The 17,089-nt window shown below is 42.0% G+C and overlaps 1 protein-coding gene across 1 annotated transcript in view; it reads left to right on the plus strand.

Moving 5' to 3' along the window:
- Positions 1-15,694: 15,694 nt before the first annotated feature.
- Positions 15,695-17,089, plus strand: part of LOC144576479 (uncharacterized) — a 30,660-nt gene continuing 29,265 nt past the window's right edge. The window contains exon 1 of the mRNA XM_078359824.1: positions 15,695-15,857. Within this exon, the coding sequence (XP_078215950.1) occupies positions 15,855-15,857 (3 nt within the window). The 5' untranslated portion in view covers positions 15,695-15,854. The remainder of the gene's footprint in view (positions 15,858-17,089) is intronic.

The following is a 17,089-nucleotide window of genomic DNA, read 5'->3' on the forward strand; positions in this document are numbered from 1 at the left end:
TAAAACATCACATTTTCCACTATCAATGATTACAACTATAATTAGCCAATCAAAAATGCTATTAACACATTATTTTCAAAAAAAGAGAAGTAAACTTTAAGAAGTCAGGCCGGAGATAACAGTGTTTTTAATATTAACGTTTTAGAAAACATAAGTTTTTTTTTTAAAGACGGGGTTTCACCATGTTGGTCAGGCTGGTTTTGAACTTCTGACCTCAGGTGATCCACCTGCCTTGGCCTCCAAGGTGTTTGGATTACAGGCGTGAGCCACCACGCCTGGCCCATAAGTATTTTTTTAAATTTTGAATGGCTTGCTGACTGAGTAATGTAGATAAGAAAACTTTTAATATTATGAATAGTATGAACCCAGAACTCAGGAATAAATTTTATTTTAATGTTCAAAATAAAATAATAATTTAAAAGACAGACTCTTGATAGGTATGGTGGCTCATGCCTGTAATCTCAGCACTTCGGGAGGCTGAGACGAGCAGATCACCTGAGGTTGGGAGTTCAAGACCAGTCTGACTAACATGGAGAAAGCTTTACTCTACTAAAAATACAGACTTAGCTGGTTGTGGTGGTGCACGCCTGAAATCCTAGCTGCTTGGTAGACCAAGGCAGAAGAATCACTGGAACTTAAGAGGTGGAGGTTGCAGTGAGCTGAGAGCACCATGGCACTCCACCCTGGGCAACAAAAGTGAAACTATGTTTCATATATATATATATATATATATATAGAGAGAGAGAGAGAGAGAGAGAGAGAATGAAATGAAATTAATCTAACTACCATTATAGCTCACACCTGGCTGTTGAGAATAAACATGGGAGGCTGGATGCGGTGGCTCAAACTTATATTCCCAAGCATTTTGGGAGGCAGAGGAGGGTGGATCATGAGAACAGGAGTTCAAGGCCAGCCTGGCCAAGATGATGAAATTTCTTTTCTACTAAAATTACAAAAATTAGCCAGGCATGGTGGCAGGCACTTGTAATCCCAGTTATGTGGGAAGTTGAGGCAGGAAAATCACTTGAACCTGGGAAGCGGAGGTTGCAATGAGCCCAGATCACACCACTGCTCTCCAGGCTGGGTGACAGAGAGTCCTTCTTGAATATAAAAAAAAAAAGAAGAAACTTGGGTTACAAATCACTGATGTGGTCACTTTTTTTTTTTTTCAGGCTGAGTGTTTATTATTATGATGTAACAGAATTACCAAAAATTAACAAGTTTTCTGTTTACTTGCTGTGTGCCTGGTGCACCTATGGCATCATTATCTGCCTAATGTTATTCCCATCCAATAGTACCAAATATTAAATGCCTTTAATAAAGAGATTCTTTAAACAGGCTTTGTGTGGGCAACAAGGCTGTTTTATTTCATGCTTGGGTGCAAGTGGGCCGAATACAAGAAGATAGGCAAAGGGAGTATGAGTGGGAATTGGTTTTATAGGTTGGGGCAATTTTTTGGGGGTGCAGAGGTGTTACAGAGTAAGATCAGTTACAGTGGTAGGGGAGGGGCAAGGAGGATACATTACCATAAGCTTAGTTACAATGACAGGTGGGGTAAGGCATAAGAATAGAAAAGATGGGGCTGGGCGCAGTGACTCACACCTGTAATCTCAGCACTTTGGGAGGCTGAGGTGGGTGAATCATGAGGTCAAGAATTTGAGACCACCCTGGCCAATATGGTGAAACCCTATCTTTAAAAAATACAAATAAAGAAGAGATGGCAGGATGGGGTGGAGGGATATTCACAGAGCAAGAACAGTTAAAATGGCAGGGTGGGATGAGGAGTATTCACATTTTTTTTCTCTTTTGGCTCCATGCTTCTAGAATACATTATCATAAAAACAGTTAAGATGGCAGGGTGGGGAGAGAAGCTCAATGTCCGGGAAAGGGGGAAGCTCAGCTGGGTGATAAGAAATAATGGCAAAAGCACACAGTGTGAGGGGTGATCGGCTGAGATAGGCAGGACTTAAGACTTTCTTTTTGTTGTTATTGTTGTTTTAAATATGAAGTTTCACCATATGTCAGGCCGGTCTCGAACTTCTGACCTTAGGTGATCCACCCACCGCAGCCTCCCAAAGTGCTGGGATTACAGGCGGGAGTCACCAAACCCACAGGGCTTAAGACTTCTGGGTCCAGTTTTGCACATGGAGGCCTGACACTTAAATAAAAACTCAAATAAACTTAAGGTAAAAAAGGGGAAACAGATATTCTATGTACATGCAAACCAAAATTAAGGAGTAGCTGTTCTGATAGTAGACAAAACAGACTTTTTTTTTTTATTGAGACAGAGTCTCGCTCTGTCGCCAGGCACCAGGCTGGAGTACAGTGGCACAATCTCGGCTCACTGAAACCTCCACCTCCCGGGTTCAAGGAATTCTCCTGCATCAGCCAGGACTACAAGTGCACATTATCATGCCCAGCTAATTTTTCTATTTTTAGTAGAGACAGGGTTTCACCATGTTGGCCAGGATGGTCTTGATCTTTTGACCTGGTGATCTACCTGCCTCAGCCTCCCAACATGCTGGGATTACAGGCTTGAGCCACCGCACCCAGCCACAAAACAGATTTTAAATTAAAAATAACAAAAAAAACAAGGAATAGCATTATATAATAATAAGAGAACTAGTCCAACCGGAAAACATCACAATTCTACATACATATGCACCTAATATGGGCGCTCCCAAATTTATAAAATAATTTATTCTAGACCTAAGAAATGACATAGAAAGCAAGGCAATAAGCAGCTGGACATGGTGGTTCACACCTGTAATTCCAGCACTTTGGGAGGCCGAGGTGGGTAGATCACAACGTCAGGAGGTAGAGACCATCCTGGCTAACACTGTGAAACCCCATCTCTACTAAAAATACAAAAAATTAGAAAGGCATGGTGGCACCTGCCTGTAGTCCCAGCCACTCGGGAGGCTGAGGCAGGATAATTGTTTGAAGGTTGCAGTAAACTGAGATTGCAGCACTGCACTCCAGCCTGAATAACAGAGTGAGACTCCATGGAAGGAAGGAAGAAAAAAAGGAAGAAAGTAAGGAAGGAAAAAATAAGGAAGGGGGAGGGAAGGAAGGAAGGAAGGAAGGAAAAAAGACAGGAAGGAGGGAGGGAGAAAGGGAGGGAGAAAAGGAAGGAAGGAAGAAAAAAGAAAGGAAGGAGGGAGGAAGGGAAAGAAGGAAGGAAAAAAGGAAGGAAGGAAAAAGGGAGGGAGGGAAGGAAGGAAGAAAGGACAAAGAATGAAGAAAGGATAATAATTGTGGGGTACTTGAATACCCTGTTGACAATACTAGAATGGTCATCTAGACAAAAAGTCAACGAAGATACAAGGAATTTAAATTATGGCCTAGAAAAAATGAACTTAACAGATATTTACAGAACATTTTACCCAACAACTGAAGATTATACATTCTATTTATCAGCTCATAAAATGTTTTCCAAAAGAGACTGTATATACATTACAAAATAAGTCTCACCAAATTTGAGAAAATGAAAATTATATCAAACACTCTTTGTGACCACATTAGAATAAAATTAGAAATCAATTCCAAAATGAATTATCAAAATTGTGCAAATGTATGCAAATTAAATAACCTGGTCTTGAATGATTGTTGCATCAACAATGAAATTAAGATAAAAATTTAACATTTTTAAAAAACTAAACAATAGTAGTTTTAAGGGTCTCCAAGAGAAAGTAGAATAGACAAAAAGTCAGGCAAAAAATTTTATTAACCTGCCGAGCTGCTCCCCAAAAGTCAGAGAAGGCAGCCCTGAGCTTACAAAACCGGACTTATATAAAGTGAGAGGGGCATAATTTATTCACAGGCACAGAGAGAGTTTGTTAACTTGTAACAGACCTGCAATATATCATTCTGTGACTTTTGCAGCAGCAGCCTTTAAAAAAAGACAGAAGCCAGGATTGTTTACAGATATGTGTCAAACAGGAATTTACAAGTATGGATAACCAACATATGCTTTCCCTGTCCTCCCTCGAGCTGCCTGGATGGCTATAATCAGGCTTTGCTTAATTGCCACATATCTGGCAGCCTTGGTGTGGTGCCTAGATAGGGGTTCAGGAATGCAGCTGTGGAGCAATTAGAGGGGGGAAAGGGGTCAGCCCGCAAGGAGGGGGTTTTCTGAGGAAGAACAGCTCGTCCCTAACAGTAGTGACACAACCTATCAAAACCTCTGGAATACAGCATTAAATACCTACAGCAAAAAGTCTGAAAAGGCACAAATAAAAAATCTAGGCCAGGTGCAGTGTCTCATGCCTGTAATTGCAGCACTTTGGGAAGCCGAGGCGGGTGAATCACAAGGTCAGGAGTTCAATACCAGCCTGGACAAGATGGTGAAACCCTGTCTGTACTAAAAATACAAAAATTAGCTGGGCGTGGTGGTGAGTACCTGTAATCCCAGCTACTCGAAAGGCTGAGGCAGAGAATTGCTCAAAACTAGTAGGAAAAAAATTAATTAATTAATTAAAGAATCTGGAAGGTGGAGTTTACAGTGAGCTGAGATCATATCACTCACTCTAGCCGGCACAACACAGCGAGACACCATCTCAAAAAAAAAAAAAAAAAATCAGATTTTACCTAGCACCTCAGAGAACTAGAGAAACAAGAAGAAACCAAACCCAAACCCAACAAAAGAAAAAAAACATGACAATAATCATTTTGCTTAAAGCAATAGGAAGAAACAGAAAGACAATAATCAGAGAATAAGTAATATTTTTTTTTAAAATAACACAAAAGACGAATGAAACAGAAAGCTGGTTTTCTAAAAAGAAAACCAAAATTGATAGATCATAAGTGAGATTAACCAAGAAAAAACAAAACCTAAATAAGCTGGATTAGAAACAAAACAGTACTACAGAAATGCAAAAGATCATTTACTGCTACTATGAACACTTTTTTTTTTTTTTTTTTGAGACGGAGTTTCGCTCTTGTTACCCAGGCTGGAGTGCAGTGGCGCGATCTCAGCTCACCGCAACCTCCGCCTCCTGGGTTCAGGCAATTCTTTTGCCTCAGCCTCCGGAGTAGCTGGGATTACAGGCACATGCCACTATGCCCGGCTAATTTTTTGTATTTTTTTTTAGTAGAGATGGGGTTTCACCATGTTGACCAGGATGGTCTCAATCTCTTGACCTTGTGATCCACCCACCTCGGCCTCCCATTGTGCTGGGATTACAGGCTTGAGCCACCGCACCCGGCCAACTATGAACACTTTTACATGCACCAACTAGAAAACCTAGAGGAGATGGATAAATTCTTGGAAATGTACAACCCTCATTGATTAAACCAGAAAGAAACAGAAATTCTGCATAGACAAATAAGAAGTTGTGAATTGAAACAGTAATAAAAACATTGAAAAATAAAAAGTACAGGACCAGATTAATTCACAAGGGAAACTATTTCAAAAATAGAAAAATAGGGACTCTTTTCTAAGTCATTCTACGAAGCCAATTATCACTCTAATACGAAAACCAGGAAAGAACATAGCACAAAACAAAACTACACACTATTTCTGATGAACGTAGGACAAAACAAAATTTTTCTTTTTATTTTAGACGGAGTTTCACTCATGTTGCCCAGGCTGGAGGGCAATGGCCTGATGTCGTTTCCCCTCAACCTCCACTTTCCAGATTCAAACGATTCTCCTGCTTCAACTTCTAGAGTAGCTGGGATTACAGGCATGAGCCACCACGCCCAGTTGTTTTATTTATTTATTTTATTTTTGACGCGGACTCTGGCTGTGTCTATAGGCTGGACTGCAGTGGTGCGATCTCAGCTCACTGCAACTTCCGCCTCCTGGGGCAATTCTCCTGCCTCAACCTCCCGAGTAGCTGGGACTACAGGCTCGAGCCGCCACGCCCGGCTAATTTTTTGTATTTTAATACAGACGGGGTTTCACTGTGTTGCCCAGGCTGGTCTCGAATTCCTGAGCTCAGGCAATCCGCCCGCTTCGGCCTCGCAAGTTGCTGGGATTACAGGCGTGAGCAACCGGGCCCTGCCAATTTTCATTGTATTTTTATTAGAGGCGGAGTTTCTCCCTGTTGGTCAGCCTGGTCTCAAACTCTCAACATCAGGTGATACGCCCCCCTCGACCTCCCAAAGTGCTGGAATTACAGGCATGAGCAAGAAGGCCCACCAAAAATCTTTTTCTTTTTCCTTTTTTTTTGAGACAGAGGTTTGCTCTTGTTGCCTAAGCTGGAGTGTACTAGCACAATCTTAGCTCACCACAGCCTCTGCTTCCCAGGTTCAAGTAATTCTCCTGCCTCAGCCTCCCTAGTATCAGGGATTACAGGTATGCATCACCATGCCCAGCTAATTTATTTATTTATTTATGTGTTTTTAGTAGAGATAGGGTTTCTCCATGTTGGTCAGGCTGGTCTCCTGACCTCAGGTGATCCACCCACCTTGGCCTCCCAAAATGCTGGGATTACAGGTGTCAGCCACTGTGCCCAACCAAATTCTTAACAAAATACTAGCTTACCAAATACAACAGCATATCAAATAATAATACACCATGATCAAGTGCATTTTATACCAGGGATGGATGGATGGTTTAACATAATATGTAAGTCAATAAATGTGATACATCACATAAGCAAAATTAAAAAAAAAAGCCACATGATTATATCAATAGATGCAGAATAACATTTGTTTTTATCTTCAGATAAAATCTTTGTCACCTGGGCTACAATGCAGTGGCATGATCTTGGCTCACTGCAACTTCTGCCTCCCAGGTTCAAGCAATCCTCATGCCTCGACCTGCCAAGTAGCTAAAATTACAGGTGTGCACCACTACACCAGCTAATTTTTTGTACTTTGGTAAAGAAGGTGTTTCACTGTGTTGCCCAGGCTGGTATTGAACTCCTGAACTCAGGCAACCCACCAGCGTTGGCCTCCCAAAATGCTAGAATTACAGGAATGAGCCACCACATCCAGCCCCGAAAAACATTTGAAAAAATTCAGCATCTTTATATGATTGAAACCCTTAGCAAAGTCTGCACAGGGGGTACATACCTTAAGGTAATAAGAGCCATGTATGACATACCCACAGCCAACACTATACTCAATGAGGAAAAATTAAAACTTTCTTCCTGACCACTGGAACAAAATGAGAATGCTCACTTACACCACTTATATTCAACATAGTGCTGGAAGTCCTAGCCAGAGCAATTAGACCAGAAATAAAAAAGTAAAATAAAAGGCATTCAAATGCATAAAGAGGAAGTCAAGCTGTCATTGTTTACTAATTATATAATTTTATACCTAAAAAACCCTAAAGATACATTAAAAAGATTCTAGATCTAATAAATAAATTTAGTAAACGTTCATAATACAAAATCAATGTGCAGAAATCATCAGCACTGCTATACACCAATAAATACCAAGCTGAAAATTGAATTAAGAACTCAACGCTCATTGCAAAAAACATACAAAATAATAAAATAATTAGTAATATACCTAACCAAGGAGGTGAAATACATCTACAAAGAACATTACAAAACACTGCTTAAAGAATCCACAAATGTCACAAGCAAATAGAAATATATTCCATGCTCATGGATAGGTAGTGTCAATACTGTAAACATGATCATACTGTCAAAAGCAATCTACAAATTTAATGCAGTTTTTTATCAAAATATCACTATTATTCTTCACAGAACTAGAAAAAAAAAAAACCCTAAACTTTATATAGAACCTAACAAAAGCCCACACAGCCAAAAAAGACTAAGCAAAAAGTAGAAAACGGAAGACATCACATTATGTAACTTCAAACTATACTACAAAGCTATAGTTACCAAAACAACAAGCTAGTGGTGTAGACATAGACACACTGAAAAACAGAACAGACTAGTGAACTCAGAAATAAAGCCAAATAGCTGCAGCCAATGAATCTTTGAGAAAGTAAATCAATGTAGAAAAAGGACACAAATGCTGCTGGGACAATTGGGAAACCACTTGTGAAAGAATACAACTGAATCTATATCTCTTATACAAAAATTAACTCAAAATGGATCAAAGATTTAAATCTTTTTTTTGAGACAGAGTTTCACTCTTGTTACCCAGGCTAGAGTGCAATGGCACAATCTCGGCTCACCACAACCTCTGCCTCCTGGATTCAGGCAATTCTCCTACCTGAGCCTCCTGAGTAGCTAGGATTACAGGCACACACCCCCATGCCCAGCTAATTTTTGTATTTTTAGTAGAGACAAAGTTTCACCATGTTGAACAGGATGGTTTTGATCTTTTGGCCTCATGATCCACCCGCCTCAGCCTCCCAAAGTGCTGGAATTACAGGATTGAGTTACCACACCTGGCGATTTAAATCTAAGAACAATTTTTTTTGAGATGGAGTCTCAACTTTGTCATCCAGGCTGGAGTGCAGTGGCACAATCTTAGCTCACTGAAAGCTCCGCCTCCCAGGTTTAAGTTATTCTCCTCTCTCAGCCTCCCAAGTAGCTGAGATTAGAGGTGCCCATTTCTAAACCCAGCTAAGTTTTTGTATTTTTAATAGAGATGGGGTTTCACCATGATGGCCAGGCTGGTCTCAAACTCCTGATCTGGTAATTTACCTGCCTTGGCCTCCCAAAGTGCTGAGATTACAGGCCTGAGCCACCGTGCTGGCCTTTAAATCTAAAATTTGAAACAGTAAACATTGTAGAAAATAACAACGGAAAAACTCTTATAGATGTTGACTTAGGCAAACAGTGCATGACCAAGAACTTAAAAGAAAATGGAGCAAAAACAAAGAAAAATAAATGGGACTTTATTAAACTGAAAAATTTTTCACCACAACAGACATCATCAGCAGAGTAAACTTACAACCCACTAAGTGGGAAAAAATCTTCAAAATCTATATATATATACAACAAAAGAAAATATTCTGAATTTATAAGGAACTCAAAAGAATCAGAGAAACAGTTCTATAAAACAGTCAGCTAAAAATATGAATAAAATATTCTCAAAAGGAGATATACAAATGGTCAAGAAACGTATGAAAACATACTAGCTGGGTGCAGTGGCTCAAGCCTGCAATCCCAGCACTTTGGGAGGCCGAGGCGGGTAGATCATGAGGTCAAGAGATCGAGACCATTCTGGTCAGCATGGTGAAACCAAGTCTCTACTAAATATACAAAAAATTAGCTGGGCATGGTGGCGCGTGCCTGTAATCTCAGCTACTCAGGGGGCTGAGGCAGGAGAATTGACTAAACCCAGGAGGTGGAGGTTACGGCAAGCTGAGATTGCACCATTGCACTGCAGCCTGTGTAACAGGAGCAAAACTCCGTTTCAAGATAAATAAATAAATAAATAAGAAAACATACTGAGCATCTCTTGTTATCAGGGAAATGCAAACCAAAACCACAATGTGATACTACCTTACTCCTACAAGAATGGTCATAATTTAAAAATTAAAAAATGCTAGATGTTGATATAAATGTGGTGAAACAAAGGCACTGTTACACTACTAGTCGGACTGTAAACTAGTACAACCACTCTAAAATTAAACAGTATGGGCCGGGCACGGTAGCTCAAGCCCGTAATCCTTGCACTTTGGAAGGCTTAGGCAGGTGGATCACGAGGTTAAGAGATCAAGACCATCCTGGTCAACAAGGTGAAACTCCATCTCTACTAAAAATAGAAAAATTAGCTAGGCATGGTGGTGTGTGCCTGTAGTCCCAGCTACTCGGGAGGCTGAGGCAGTAGAATTGCTTGAACCCAGGAGGCGGAGGTTGCAGTGAGCTGTGCCATTGCACTCCAGTCTTGGTAACAACTGCAAAACTCCGTTTTTCAAAAAACAAGAAGAATATAAAAAAAATTAGCTGGGCATGGTGGCATGCACCTGTAGTCCCAGCTACTCAGGAGGCTGAGGCAGGAGAATTTCTTGAACCTGGGAAGCGGAGGTTGCGGTGAGCCGAAATAATGACATTGCATTCTAGCCTGGGTAACAAGAGTGAAACTCCGTCTCAAAAAAAAAAAAATTAACCAGGTGTGGTGTCACCCACCTGTAGTTTCAGCTACTTGGGAAGTTGAGGCAGGAGAATCATTTGAACCTGGGAGACTGAGGTAGCAGTGAGCTAATATTGCACCATTGCACTCCAGCCTGGGTGACAGCAACACTCAGTCACCAAAAGAAAAAAAAAAGTTAATGTAATCTATATGTAATTAAATCAACTAAATGTATGAAAATCAATTCTACATAGAGCATTGACATGAAAGCAAAATACGCCTTTGGTGAAGAAACTTAGAAACATTAATCTAGTTTGAAATTACTTAATGGTTTTTTCAAATTGAAAAACTGAAATAGTAAATCAAATATAAAAAGTTTAAATGATTAATTATGAGATTATAAAATATTTATGAAAATTTAGAGTGGGAAAAATGACTAATACGAGGAATTTATTTGTAAGGTTTTATTAAAATTAGCTTTACCATAAATAATATACTAATAAAAAAGTATAGAAATTTTCTCTTGGAACACAAATTTTATGTATTATTAGACCCCTTACTTTTTTTTTTTTAATTGAGACAGGACTTCACTCTGTCACCAAGGCTGGAGTGCAATGGCATGATCTCAGCTTACTGCAACCTCTGCCTCCCAGGTTCAAGCAGTTCTCCTGCTTCAGCCTCCCAAGTTGCTGGGATTACAGGCGCCTGCCATCATGCTCAGCTAATTTTTTAAATTTTTAGTAAAGATAAGTTTTTGCCATGTTGGCCAAGCTGGTTTCAAACTTCTTACCTCAGGTGATCCACCCGCCTCAGCCTCTCAAAGTGCTGGGATTACTAGGCCACACCCAACCTAGTCCCCTAAATTTGAATGCTACAGAGGGCCAATGCAACATCCAAAAGAGTAAAAAACATATTTTTATTTTAATTTTTAGACGGAACCTTGTTCTGTCTCCCAGGCTGGAGTGCAGCAGCTTGATCTCAACTGACTGCAACCTCCACCTTCCAGGTTCAAGTGATTCTCCTGCCTCAGCCTCCTGAGTAGCTGGAATTACAGGAGTGTGCCATCATGCCCAGCAGCTAATTTTTGTATTTTTAGTAGAGATGGAGGTTTCACCATGTTGGTCAGGCTGGTCTTGAACTCCTGACCTTGGGATCCACCAGCCTCGGCCTCTCAAAGTGCAGGATTAAAGACATGAGGCACTGTACCCAGCCAAAAGAACATAATTATTTGATATGTTAAACTACATGAAAAACGGCCGGGCGTGGTGGCTCACGCTTGTAATCCAAGCACTTTGGAGGCCAAGGCTGGCAGATTGCCTGAGGTCGGGAGTTCAAGACAAGCCTGACCAACATGGTGAAACCCCGTCTTGAAAAGAAAAGAAAATTACATGAAAAACATTGTTGAATTAGAGATAATGTTTGATCTTCAACTTCTATTTTAATAAATATATTATTAATATTTATACCACAATTGTATAAAATTTCTAAAAATCATATATTTCAGTATAAGTCATTAGTCATTATTATGGTTATAAGTTATTGTAGGCCACAGATATAATCAATTTGTTTCACTTGTTTCTTCATAATTATTTAAAGTCATTTGTAGCCAAACACAGTGGTTCAAGCCTGTAATCCCAGCACTTTAGGAAGCCAAGGTGAATAGATCACGAGGTCAAGAGATTTAGACCATCCTGGTCAACATGGTGAAACCCCCTCTCTACTAAAAATACAAATATTAGCTGGGTATGCTGGCGTGTGCCTGTAATCCCAGCTACTCAGCAGGCTGAGGCAGGAGAATTGCCTGAACCCAGGAGGCAGAGGTTGCGGTGAGCCGAGATCACGCCATTGTACTTCAGCCTGGGTAACAAGAAGGAAACTTCATCTCAAATGAATAAAAAAAAAATAAATAAAGTCATTTGTATAGTTAATAATTTAATTCTAATGTAGTTGATTTTTATTTATTTATTTTTATAACATGGACTTTTGGCCAAGCGTGGTGGCTCAAGCCTGTAATCCCAGCACTTTGGGAGGCCCAGGCGGGTGAATCACGAGGTCAAGAGATCGAGACCATCCTGGTCAACATGGTGAAACCCCATCTCTACTAAATATACAGAATATTAGCTGGGCATGGTGGCGCGTGCCTGTAATCCCAGCTCCTTAGGAGGCTGAGGCAGGAGAATTGCCTGAACCCAGGAGGCGGAGGTTGCGGTGAGCCGAGATCGCGCCATTGCACTTCCTCCTTGGTAACAAGAGCGAAACTCTGTCTCAAAAAAAAAAAGATGAGGTTTCACGATAATGGCCAGGCTTGTTTTGAACTCCTGACCTTAGGTGATCCACCCACCTCGGCCTCGCAAAGTGTAGGATTACAGGCGTGAACCACCGTTCTCGACCCTCATTTTATTTAATTATATTTTTTAAGATGGAGTCCCGCTCTGTCACTCAGGCTGAAGTGCAATGGTGTGATCTCGACTCACTGCAACCTGTTTCCTGGGTTTAAGCAGTTCTCTGCTTTAGATTACCGAGTAGCTGGGATTACAGGCAAGTGCCACCATGCCTGGCTAATTTTTGTATTTTTAGTAGAGACAGGGTTTCACTGTGTTGGCCAGGCTGGTCTTGAACTCCTAACCTCGTGATCCACCCGTCTTGGTCTCCCAGAGTGCTGGAATTACAGGCGTGAGCCACCTCGCCCAACAATTCTGATGTACTTTCTAAACTTCAAAAGCATGCAAAATCCTAGAGTACTGTGTCTGTAAGCAGGTTCAAGAAAAAATGAAAATAGCCCAGACAACTTGAGTACAGGTTTCTGATAATTTTTAAATTATATTGTTTGGACTAGATAAGGATTGTGAGAATTCTAATGATGAGACTAACTAATAATACTGCTAATTAATGCTAAGCAAAAATTAGTTGAACATCAGGAAAATACTCTGCCACGTTTATTTTTTTGAGACAGTCATGCTCTGCCACCAGGCTGGAGTCTCAGTGGTGTAATCTCGGCTCACTGCAACCTCCACCTCTGGAGCTCAAGCGATTCTCCTGCCTCAGCCTCCTGAGTAGTGCATGCCACCATGCCCAGCTAATTCTTGTATTTTTTTTTTTTTTTTTGAGACGATGTTTTGCTCTTGTTACCCAGGCTGGAGTGCAATGGCATGATCTTGGCTCACCGCAACCTCCGCCTTTTGGATTCAGGCAATTCTCCTGCCTCAGCCTCCTGAGTAGCTGGGATTACAGGCATGCGCCACCATGTTCAGTTAATTTTCTGTATTTTTAGTAGAGACAAGGTTTCACCGTATTGACCAGGATGGTCTCGATCCCTTGACCTTGTGATCCAGCGGCCTCAGCGTCTGAAAGTGCTGGGATTACAGGTGTGAGAAACCGCTCCTGGTCTCACAATCTTTTTGAGGGCAGAGACTGGACAGAAGTGTCACATCACCTGAATTCTCAGCCACAAATATGTTACAACTTACTCCTGAAAGCAGAACACAGGAAGCAAAGTCGCATCACCTGGGTGCTGAGCCAAGCAATGAGTAACAACGCTCTCTGTGGTCAAGGCCCAGGCAGGAGAGACACATCATCTGGTACCTAGGCTTAGCGATAAGTCACAGCTTTTCCTGTGGGCAGAGTGCAGGCAAAAATGAAGCATCACATCTCTTAGATGATTGATGCAGAGCTATGTCACAAGTCCCTCTGTAGAAGGAACCCAGGGGAGGGCCCCACATTTTATATATGTTGGGTCTAGTAATATGTCTTCTTGTGCAAAATATTCTGGGCCAAGGTAAAAGAAGAGTCACATAACCTGAATGCAGAACTTAGCAATATGTCACAGTACACCCTGTGCACAGTGCCGAGGCAAGAAACAAAAATCTCACAGCACTATTATTCCTGATTTAAAGTCCCATGTCTTGTTAGAGAATATTAAATATGAAAAAAACACATGTAGACATGTCTGTGCGTGATTGGTGCTTATACTCACACCATCCCCCACACCACAGAAGAGAACAGATAACCACAGGCTGACCATTAGGACCAAGGCCAAATAACAAAATAAGTTTGCCTTTAGTCTATTTCCTCCTTATCTAAACATTGCAGGTTAAGACTGTGGACAGATCTAGAGTTTTCTTGTTCTGTGGCCCTATCATACTTTTTTTTTAGAGACAGGGTCTTTCTATGTTTCTCAGGCTGAAGTGCAGTGGCTATTCACAGGCGCAATCCCACTACTGATCAGCACCAAAGTTTTGACCTGCTCCTTTTCTGACCTGGGCTGATTCACCCTTCCTCAGGCAACCTGGTGGTTCCCCACTCCCGGTAGGTCGCCATACTGATGCCAAACTTAGTGAGGACACCCGATTGGCATAGTGCACTGCAACCCAGAACTCCTGGGCTCAAGCGATCCTCCCACCTCAGCCTCCCGTGTAGCTGAGACTACAGGTATGTGCCACCACGCCCGGCTGTGGCCTCAGCATTCTTTCTTCACTCTCTGATGTTTGAAATTAAGGTAAGCAACAGGTGGTCAGCAGTGGTTAATAAAATAACTACAGGTAACCACAGGTCCACCTGTGGTTATTTTATTTTTTCTGTCCTCTGTTAGTTCTGTGGTCACTGTTTCTTTCTCGGATCTGGAGAGATGTTGGTAGAGAAAGGCTGTCCCATCCCCTCTGGCAAAAAAGGAATGCTCAGGCTCTTCACCCACCAGACATCAGACCTGCACTTTAATGTGGCAGCTATTGGCGACATGTGGCTACTGGGAACCTGGAATGTGGCTGGTCTGAATTGCAATGTGCTAGAAAGGTAAAATACAGAGTTATTTTCAAAAATTTAGTTCAATATACATGTGTGTGTGTGTATGTGTGTGTCAATAATTACATTTTGCGTCCATATTAAATACTTTGGATATATTAGGTTAATTAGATTTTAACAATCAATTTTACTGTTTTTTTCTTTTTAAAGTTTGACTACTAGAAAATTTATTTTTATTTATTTATTATTTTTGAGACGGAGTTTTCGCTCTTGTTACCCAGGCTGGAGTGCAATGGCGCGATCTCCGCTCACCGCAACCTCCACCTCCTGGGTTGAGGCAATTCTCCTGCCTCAGCCTCCTGAGTAGCTGGGATTACAGGCAGGAGCCACCATGCCCACCTAATTTTTTGTATTTTTAGTAGAGACAAGATTTCACTGTGTTGACCAGGATGGTCTCGATCTCTTGACCTCGTGTTCCACTCACCTTGGCCTCCGAAAGTGCTGGGATTACATTTCTGAGCCACCGCGCCCGGCCTGACTACCAGAAAATTTAAAATTCACGTATGGCTCACATTTTATTTCAGCGGATTGTCTCTTTTTTTTTTTTGCTTTTCACTCCCTTGCAAAAAGCCTCTTTTCTTAAATTCTCAAGCTTGCTACTCAATGGACTAGAAGCCACAAAGGTCATAAACTCTGAAATTCTAAAATAATACTTACATTATTTTTATTTGTGAGTAGCTGAATGTCATTTGTAATGTATATGATCTTATACACAAGGTTAAATGCAAATGCCCTCTGGGATGGGCTTGGCTCAGTTAATAAAAGAAGCCCTGGCTGCAAAGGCTGCAGCTTAGGCTGTCACTCTTCATTCAGCCCAGAGTCTGAGCGCGTCTTCTGTCACTCAGGCCCTGAAGGGTCGGGACCTTAAACGTTACCCAATCAGAATTTCTTGGCTGGGAACCGTCCAATCAGGCATGCAGCTGGAGCAGACAAGATGGCTTCCGGGATTTGGCGGCACTTTTGTGTCTCCCTGCAGCCGGAGCTCTAGGTCTCACTTTCCCTGTTGTGTCCTCTTTTCCTAGAGGCCCAGCCTCTATGGCCTTGCGGCCTGCAAAATTGGGAGATCTGCAGCTAAGACGCCGGGACCCTCTGGAAGCCTAGAAATGGTGAGAGTGCTGGGTGCGACATCCTGAGAGAGGGAGGGGCTGGTTTAAATCAAGAGGAAGGGGCTGTGGCGGGACTCAGGCCTCCCGGCAGTCAGCTCCACAGTCTGCGCCCGGAGTTCTCCGGAGTTCTGCTTGCCGAGCTCGGCCTCAGCCCCTTCAGCAATAAAATGACTGCTTCGCTGACTGCGGGCCCCAGGCGTCCTGTCTCTTCCCTGGGCAGTGCCTGTGCTCTGGCCTGGAGCCATTTCTGGGTGGCTCGGCATCCACAGGTGTCTCTCCCAGATTGTGCAGGGACCACGGGAGGGTCATCGTGGGAGAATCCTGATTCAGGGTGCGGGTTCATGAATGAGAAGAGCTTTGGTCCGGGGTTTTCAGTTCCTCTTTTCACCTATTACAAATTTATGAGAGTGTCGGGCGCAGGGGCTCAGGCCAGTGATGTTGCACTTTGGGAGGCTGAGGAGGGCGGATCACCTGAGGTTAGGACTTCGCGATGAGCCTGATCAACATGGTGAAACCCCGTCTCTATTAAAAATACAAAATTATCAGGGCCTGGAGGCGCACGCGTGTAATCCCAGCTACTCGGAACGCTGAGGCAAGAGAATCGCTTGAACCCGGAAGGTGGAGATTGCGGTGAGGCAGGATCGCACCATTGCACTCAAGCCTGGGCAACAAGAGCGAAACTCCGTCTCAAATAAAAAAAAAAAAAATTATGAGCATCACCGAGAAAATTTAGAAGAAATTTAATTAAAGTGTGATTCAAAAATTGTGGACCACCCAGCTGTGGTTTGTAGTTTGTGGTTTATGGGAGCAGCTTGAAGGAAAGACTTTTAAAGGCGCACAATGAAGAAAACAAAATTAAATAACTGGTTAGGTACAGTTACATTGCTGCGTGATTTGTACGATTAAGGTATACTTTTTCTTGCTTATGTGATCAGAGGTTAATTGGCAGTTTATGGCTGGTTAAGCCCAAATTTTGTTTCTCTCAATCCAGTGAGTTACCAAAAAAATGCATCTGAATTAGAGTTTTTATTATTTATTTATTTTGAGACAGAGTTTCGCTCTTGTTACCCAGGCTGCTGCAGTGCAACGGCGCCGTCTCAGCTCACCGCAACCTCTGCCTCGGGTTCAGGCAATTCTCCTGCCTCAGCCTCCTGAGTAGCTGGGATTACAGGCGTGCGCCACCATGCGCAGCTAATTTTTTGTAGTTTTAGTAGAGACGGGGTTTCACCATG

The sequence above is a fragment of the Callithrix jacchus genome, chromosome 22, assembly GCF_049354715.1.
Source record: "Callithrix jacchus isolate 240 chromosome 22, calJac240_pri, whole genome shotgun sequence".
Taxonomy (NCBI): domain Eukaryota; kingdom Metazoa; phylum Chordata; class Mammalia; order Primates; family Cebidae; genus Callithrix; species Callithrix jacchus.